Source organism: Egretta garzetta, unplaced genomic scaffold, assembly GCF_000687185.1.
Source record: "Egretta garzetta isolate BGI_Z169 unplaced genomic scaffold, ASM68718v1 scaffold69, whole genome shotgun sequence".
In the NCBI taxonomy this organism is placed as follows: Eukaryota; Metazoa; Chordata; class Aves; order Pelecaniformes; family Ardeidae; genus Egretta; species Egretta garzetta.
In genome coordinates this window covers 3182-11337 of record NW_009260790.1, presented here as the reverse complement: position 1 = coordinate 11337, position 8156 = coordinate 3182, and the positions used below count along the sequence as shown (strand labels likewise).

General features: G+C 47.8%; 1 protein-coding gene across 1 annotated transcript in view; it reads right to left on the bottom strand.

The window, feature by feature from the left end:
* CA6 (carbonic anhydrase 6) overlaps window positions 1-7905 on the bottom strand; it is an 11439-nt gene extending 3534 nt beyond the window's left edge. The window contains exons 1-6 of the mRNA XM_009646497.1: window positions 7851-7905; window positions 5575-5757; window positions 2329-2477; window positions 1821-1916; window positions 1189-1255; window positions 594-751 (exon numbers count right to left, since the gene is read on the bottom strand). Of these exons, the coding sequence (XP_009644792.1) occupies window positions 594-751; window positions 1189-1255; window positions 1821-1916; window positions 2329-2477; window positions 5575-5596 (492 nt within the window). The 5' untranslated portion in view covers window positions 5597-5757; window positions 7851-7905. The remainder of the gene's footprint in view (window positions 1-593; window positions 752-1188; window positions 1256-1820; window positions 1917-2328; window positions 2478-5574; window positions 5758-7850) is intronic.
* Between the last annotated feature and the right edge of the window lie 251 nt (window positions 7906-8156).

Here is an 8156-nt window from a genome sequence, read left to right as displayed (position 1 = left end):
ATTGACCACTACCCTCTGGATGTGACCATCCAGCCAGATCCCTATCCACCAAACAGTCCACCCATCAAATCCATAGCTCTCCAATTTAGAGAGAAGGATGTTGTGGGGGACTGTGTCAAAGGATTTGCAGAAGTCCAGATAGATGATGTCCATTTTTGAGGGTTTGGGGCGGGTTTTTTGGACTGTCTTGCAATAGTTTTTGCCTTGTTGAGTCTGACTGGTCTCTTCCTTTTTATAGTGCTTCAATATAGTTGAGCTTAACTGAGCTGATGGCTTTGTTATTGCTCACCAGAGCCCAGGTGAACGGCAGCTGTACAGACGGACCCTTGCTGCGATGTAGCATCACGGCATCATTACAGCCGCCTGTAAGTCAGAGAAGCATTTAGGTTGGAAAAGGCCTTTAAGATCATCAAGTCCAACCAATTCCAGTTGCTTAGGGGTCTGCTCCAAAAGCCCTATGTGAGAAATACCCTATTAGCTCCTCTGTCAGGCTGTTTCCAAAATCTTTGGAGGACAGAAAAGGAAACTTGTGTGGAAAGGTGAAGTGTGGAGGAAAGAGAAGCTGCTCTGTCTGGTAAACAGCCATCGCTTACCTGTGTGTGGGACAGGACAATCGGAGAATGAAAGATGGTCCAGATCACGCTCTCGGAGCAAGGTGGGGTTGTTAGTGAGCCCTGGTACCTGTAGAAGTGCGAGAGGTTTTCTGGCAGCATGGCTTGGACATCCAGAGAACTGAGCTTTGTTGATTGACCTCAAAAGGAAACAGAGGCAATATTAACAATTAATGGCAAACAAAGAGAAAGGTGAGAGTGGTGTTAGAGCTGGGCTTGGCAAATCCCTTTGCCCGGAGCGCTGGCCCTCCCAGGAAGCAGAGCACATCGGTGCGCGAGTGCCTGGAGGTGCAGGCTGCAGGGGCGTAGGAAGCCGGTATTTGGTGGTGCTGGGGTGTGTTGCATAGACCTACCAGGAGCATGTTTAGTGCTGCCTTGAGCATCTTCCACGCCACCCTGCTGCATGGGCTGCTGTCGGAGATGCGTGGGCAGGGGTGGTGTGAAGCTGTGCATGGCTGAGGATGCTTGGCCACATAATTGCAAGCAAAGCAGCAGCAAAATGTCTGTCCCCAGACCCAGTACATGCTTATGGACTTTGAGAATATTAAGGGTGGAGAAAGGCGTTCCCAGGTCTTACCTGCAAACCTGATTTTTGCCAGTTTGGAAATGAATTCACTGTAGTAGGTATTCTCGAAGTGCCCATCCTAAACACAGGATAGAGACTTGAACGAAAGGTTAGTGACCTGCCTGTCCTATACTACTAATCAGCCTGGGGGACTAATTGATGAGTTGGGAGAGACAGAACAAATACTGTCGCAGGTCTTTTAATAGGCTGGCCAATCCTAGGCGTGATAAGGTACGGACACGTAGATCTCAGGTAGAAGAGTGAACTGCAAGGATCCTTTTTCACCACTTCTAAATGCACACAAAATCAAGTATTCCCACTTGCAAATACGAGCAAGGCCTTGAAGTACAGCAGGGAAAACCCAGCTGCCACCACACCTGACAATCCATCTGTACTTTTTATGGGGCATGTTTTTCTGGGGCTCCCAAGTGGTATGGGCTGGTATTGCGTGAGCCCCACAGGACGTAAGGGGAGAACAGCCCCGCTGCAGCACAGCCTCCTCAAACTGGCGCAGGCATCATCCCCTAAGCTAGATGTGCAAACCTAATACAGGTTGCTTGTGCCTGGACCTGCTCAGGCTGTGATTATAGTATAAATAGCGACTACAGCCTGGCCTTGCTCACCAGCCTGGGCATCAAACCTACCACATACAGGAAGGCAAGCACAGCCAATCCATTTGGTTTGTCCTTGGCTTCTTCGAAGCTTGAGTAGTTGGCTGAGTTGAAATGGACGATGTGCAGCTGTCAGAGGAGAGATGGGGTCATTGAGCAAGAAGTGATAAATGGCTTCCTCGGACCTTTAAGGACCCAGTGCCAACTGAAGGGAGAGTCACCATCCCAATTCCTGCGGCTTGTGCCTCACAGCAGAGCCAAACAGACCTTTAGTTTAACAGGTTTGTGACGAATGTGGAGGAACTACTCCATTTGTGAAGGATATTAGTGCTACTGCAATGGCTTTAAGAATTCTTAGTCTTCTGTGCCAGCACCGTCAGGCTCAGCCCTTGCATTGCACCAACCTTGTATTGCACTTACAGGAGCCCCTTTTCTCCCACTTGCCTCTGCATTGCTTCCTGCAGGCATTGGGGGCTGCAGCTTCCAACTTCCCAATTGCGAGACTTGCAACGCACCCTCCCTCCAGCCTGTTCCCACGTACCTCTGCAAAGTATCTCATCCCGTCTATGGTGTGTTCAGAGCCACTGGTCTCCAGGTCCAGGCCACCCCAGTGCAGATGCATCTGTACAGCTGTGTAGAGGCCTGGGAGCCCTCTGGAGATGTGCATGGTGGGTGGCAAATGAATCTGGACTGAAAAACAGGATTGGAGATAGCAATGGGTACAGCCAGGCCCATTCCTGTAGCTATGCTTGCGGTGCCTAGTGCTTTCTGCCACTAACACCCCCTATGAAATAACTGGCACAGTTGTGTTCAGGGAATGAACTCCAGCGTGCAAGGAAAACCACTGAAGCTTAAAGCTGAGTGTGCTTAAAATCTTCCCTGACCTCAGGCTTGTGCATCACCGACCACGCCAGGCACAAAGACGACTGGGCACTGGCTGTGTCTGCAGCCTTTTCTTCCATCTGAGCAGCTCTGGGTTTTTCCTTAGGCACTAATAAAAGTGCTTTAATGCTCACGTCTCACATAGAACATCGCATCTTGCAGGGCTCTGTGCAGATTTGTTAACTAGTTTATTTCCAAGGAAGAGAAGGGGGATAGGAATTAACCAAGTGACTGAATGCAACTGCGCCTTTCTCTAGTGTTTCTGCTCTGCAATTCGCACTTTTGTCCCTTACTGCCTTATGGATTACAGCATGTGCAGCCAGCCTATTTTACCATCTCTGGTTGCTGAGGTGGTTGTGTTAGAGGCCATTAAGTTAACGAGTTAATGAAAGCCACACTTGAGATCCCAGTTCTAAGAAAAATCTGCTACTGGAGGAAGCTGCACACACCCTGCATGGATGATGTTTTAATCTTCCAGAGCTGTGCCTGTCCTCACTACCTACTAGAGGACCAATCCTGTTTAAAAAATAAAGCCCAAATGCCCAATACCAAAGGCTTCATTAACCTAAGGTTATCTGTGTGAGTACGTCTGCACAGGTGTGGCAGATAGGTGGAAATTCCTTGTGCAGACACTCTGCACTACTGCAAACAGGCTTTATCAGGTGGGGTTTAGCCTGGTAATTACACAACTAGAGAAAAAGTGTAGCTGGTTTCTTAGGTGAGACCCTTGGTCTCCAGCTCCTGAGAGCCTGTAAGGAGAGTCCTGCTGACAAATCCATCTCCTGTCCCCTTCAGATCTGCTGAAGATTTTCTGATGTGGCCCCATGCAATATTTTCCTTGAGAGATGTTGCTACCCTGTCCCATCTCACTGAAGCCAGTCGGAAAACCTCACCTGACTCACAGGAGCTGTGAATACAGACAGTCATTTTGCCTTTGTGCTTTTCTAAAATGCCCTGCATCAGAAAATCATTGGTTTGATGTGAACAAGAGTAGGAAAATGCACACGAGCAGTCAGAGTTGTGAAAGCCAAACCTGCAGGAATTAGTCTGTAGGCAGCCAGGGTAGCAATCCTGACACGAGAGCTTCGAACTGAATGTTGAGCTTGTGTGGGTGACAAACACGAGTACTCAGTAATTTTGATTTTTAGCAATACAATCACAACAGTCTGTCTCTGAAGGCACAACGTCTCTCATCCCTTCATTCCCTTGCCCTCGCTCTGTATTTCTCTCTGTTACAGAGAGGAGGAAAGGACTGTCACATGGGATTGCAGAGCTACCAGCTTGATGTTCCAAACACCTTCCCAAAAATACTCATTCCCTTCCCGCTGCGGCTGTTACTCATCTGTAGTCCAAAAGCATTACCCCAGCAGTACCAGCTGATGAATTATTTAGACAATGAATTACAGACCGCAGCAGGGGAATCCAGGACCTCCTACATTATAAGCCTTGCCCTGAGACTGTGTGGCCAAAGGCAAAGCTTTTAACCCATGCTGTGCTTCAGCTTCCCTTCCCGAGACCTGAAACACCAATCTTCTGACTGTAAGGGAGGGATTCTCCTCTGTGTTTTACGTTGTGTGACCTATATCTACCTGAACCTTACATGCAGACTTGCAGTTCTCTGTTCCTATCAATTCTAGCTCTTATTGCACTGGGGCTAAAGATGCATTTTCGGAATGCAGAAAGAAGTCGGCATGCACCAAATCCCGCTCACTGCTACAGTCCTGCAGTCCTCTAGTACACTGAAGGAAAGGGTCAATCTGTAATGCTCTAGCTGCCTTTTATCCCTTTTTAATGTCTAACAGAGAAAATATCTTTATATTTTATATAAATAACTGCCTTTTATTTCTCTGGTTTATGTGTGTGTTTCTGGAGAGCTTTCCTGTGTGACTGGGGAAAACAGCAAAACCAGGGGAGCAAAATGAGGTGAGATGGCAAAGCCAAGTAAGGTGAGTCCAAAACCAAAAAAAAGGCATTGTCTGTGAATAGCATTTAAATCAGCTGAAACAAATGGCCTGTTCCTGCACTGTCATGAGCTTGACATCCTCCCAGGACATCTGCTCAGACAGGGAAGAAAAAACTTCCCACCCCTACAGCAAAGCTGGCTCATTCCACTGCATTTCAGCCTGGTGTCGCTTGCTGGCTACAGAAGATTTGTGATAATGTTCTAGGTCTGGCAGAGCGCTGAGATGAACACACAGGCACTGTTCTCCTATCCTGTGTGTGCTGGGAACATACCTGAACTCGTAAAGTCTCCTTTATGCCCCAAACACCATGGGGTAAGTACATGCTACGCTGCCCAGGTGAAACCTCCAGAGGATGCCCCACAGCCTGCTTCATAGCTTAAAAGCAGAAAGCTGTCAGGTTCAGGTACTTTTTCCATCAGCTGTCCCAGTAGGAAGGTATGTTCGTTCATTCTCCCATGGAATGCGCTGCAGGACTACAGCCAGTATGATGCACAGAAGCCTGAACTCACCAGTGCAGGATGCTAACAAGGAGGGGTGGATAAATGGGGTGGGTTTTAAGGACAGACCTACCATTAAAGACATCTGCATTTCAAAAATGTAAGGCTTTGGCTTGGCTTTGCTGCCAGCATTCCCTGTCACCAGCATCATCCGCTGTCATGGAAATGGCTTGGGGGGGCCTGGGTGCTGCTTGTGTAATGCTCCATGCTGCACCAAGCCATGGCTCGGGGGGCAAAGCGGGGCTGATGGGGACAAGCAGCGCTTGCTTCCTTGTGCCTTAGAGCTTCTGACGGAAAGGTGACAGCCAGAGCTGCTGCAGGACCAAATAAACTCCCTGAGCTGTATGCCCTGATTTCTGTTTTGGGCTGCTCCTTTGTCAGCAATGACTTCTTGACCAGCTCTTCTTTTTAGGTAGGTGCTGAGAAGGATCCCCCCAGTCTTACCAGAGTGACCATTGTTGGTCATTGTGAAGTCCCCTTGCAAAGGCCCATCGTAACCGCTCAGCTCCAGCTGCAGTAACTGGGGGTTGTACCTCACTTTTTTCCTCTGGATGTCAATTGGAGATTGGTGCTGGCCAGCACAGTCTGCAAAGTGCTTCCCCCAGTGCTCTTCATCCAGCTCTCCTTCTGCATGGAGGAGAAGCAAAGCAGGTTGTTAGGGCATGGTGAGAACAGCCGCTAGCTCAGGAGTCAGAAAACTCACCTCATTTGCCAGCAGGGCATGTCAATCTGGTCGTTATAACACCAGGAGCTGCAGCAATAAAAGATTGCTCTGCCTTCCCTAGTGTGAAAATACACATTATTCTGTCTGCAGGACAACTGTGCTGCAAAATAAGAAACCTGCATTGCAGTAATAGCTTACTGATCGCAGGAGACTGAACCTCCACTGAATGAGAAGCAGTGTTTATATAGAAATGGGGATTTAAATGAGTCTCAGCTGCCAAAGGTGTGGAATCAGGTTCTCAACCACTGTGAGAGTGAATAGGACCAGGGCATTAGGTGGGAAGTCTGTTTGGGATCGGGAACTGGCAGACAATTTGCTCTTTTTAACTAGGGAGAGAGCTAACAAAAGAAGAATAGGAGTGAAATGGTTTAAATAAATGGGACCATCTGCCTGTTTGCTAGGATAGGAGTGGTCTGGGGTGGCTTTCATGTCCTGGGTGTATTTTTATTAAACCCCACCCCGCTCCTGTGCGCAGTGCTGTGCCTCTCCCCCGTGCCCCCTTTTTACACACAACGCATAATGAGGTTTATTCACTGCTGTTGTGAGACGGCTGCTGCTGTGGAATAGGACCGGGGCGCCCCAATTTCAGGAGTCAGTTGATTGCCCTGAGCTCTTGATGCCACTTCAGCCCCCAGGCCTAACAGCCCCTACAGGCACCACTAAGAGTTAATACTAGCTCCTTTTTCTGCTCAGACACAAACCTTTGACATGGGGCTAAACCCCAAAAGTCCGAACTTCACCTGCACGTGCTCATCATCTCTGCAAGTATTTAATTCTAAAAACCTCCTGTGGTCACCTATGGAGGAAGCAAATGCGTCGGAGGCCTGGCATGCTGGATGCTATCATTTTTCCAATAGCTCTAAGCCTCTCAGCCCTAATTTGAATCTTTCCTGCAGAGGTCTGGGTGCTGCTGAAACAATAAACGAACGCTTGACCCCCTTCAAGGCTCTTTGCCCTCTCCATAGCGCTATATTTAGGACTTAAAGCATAACTAGACATTTTAATGCCATCTCTGTCATGGCTGTGACGGCTGATCAGGATGGAAACCTTTTCTTCTTCACCCCAGCACTGCAGTATCCTGATGGATGTCGGAGTCCTGACTGTCTGAGGCAAACAGAGCCAGAGCTATGGAATAGCTATCGTGTAAGCGTTGAACTCGCTGACTTCAAATCCTGCGGAGATGGTTTGGAAAGGGAGGTGATTGTTTTAAAAAGAAAATAGTTCAAAGCTACTTCCTCATCTTCCTAATTTTCAAATTATTATCATTATGGCCACACTTGGGGATTTGTCACTATTTGCCAATTCTTTTCTTTTTATTTCATTTAAGCGATGTCAGTTTGCAGGCATTTGTTTCCTGATGTGGATTAAATATGGGGGGCTTAGGCGATGCAGACAGCCTGGCCAAAAGCAAATCCAGAGAGAACTTCTGCAAAGAGCTTGGTGTGCTAATTGCAATATTGTATCTATTCAACAATATCCTTTGTTTTAGCTTGATTCCCAGCCCAGTGAAGATCATAAAAGGACTGTCATTTCCTTCAACGAGCCCTGCAAACACTCTCCCAAAACAAATGAAAATCGGATAAAATGTCACAAAATATATAAATACATAAATAAGCACTACTTAGCGATCTGTATCGCATGAGATATGACAATGAAATAATGAGCAGGCAGTAGTTAAAGCTTTTCCTTCCAGGATCATCCAAAGGGCAGCTTTTATTCTAACACATTGCAAAGATTTTCTCCATTGTTTGAACCTCCTTGGTCTGCCAACGTGTCCTAAGCACACAAAGGAGTACAAAGGGGTGACATTGAAGGGAATCGCTTTCAAGACACACAGGCATCAATAAAGTAGAATAAATGAGCTGCTTTGTGGAGATCTTTCACTAAGGGAATGAGAGTCAAGCTGAGGGTTGCTTCTGCAGTACAAAAAGGATGGGAGTGGCTCTAGCAAGCCGGCGGTCGGTAGCAACCCCAAACCAGCCGCGTCTTTCATTACCTTTGTATGTCCAGTGCAGTGGGTGAGAGCAGCTCAGGTGCCCCAGGAGCAGGCGGAACAAGACAGCTGTGACCCGCATGTCCCTCGCTGTACCTGCAGCCCGAACCAGGGTGGGGAGAGCAGTTCTTTACAAATCCTCCAGAAGCGTAAATAGCAATTTACTCCAGGTCTGGCCTTCCCAGCACCCATCCGGCCCTTCTCGCCCAACCAAAACAGTAACAGCAGACAACACCACAGAGATATTTTACTTAGACAGTCAGCTTTAAACACTAAAGGCACTTTATTGATCCTCTGAACCAAGCTGCC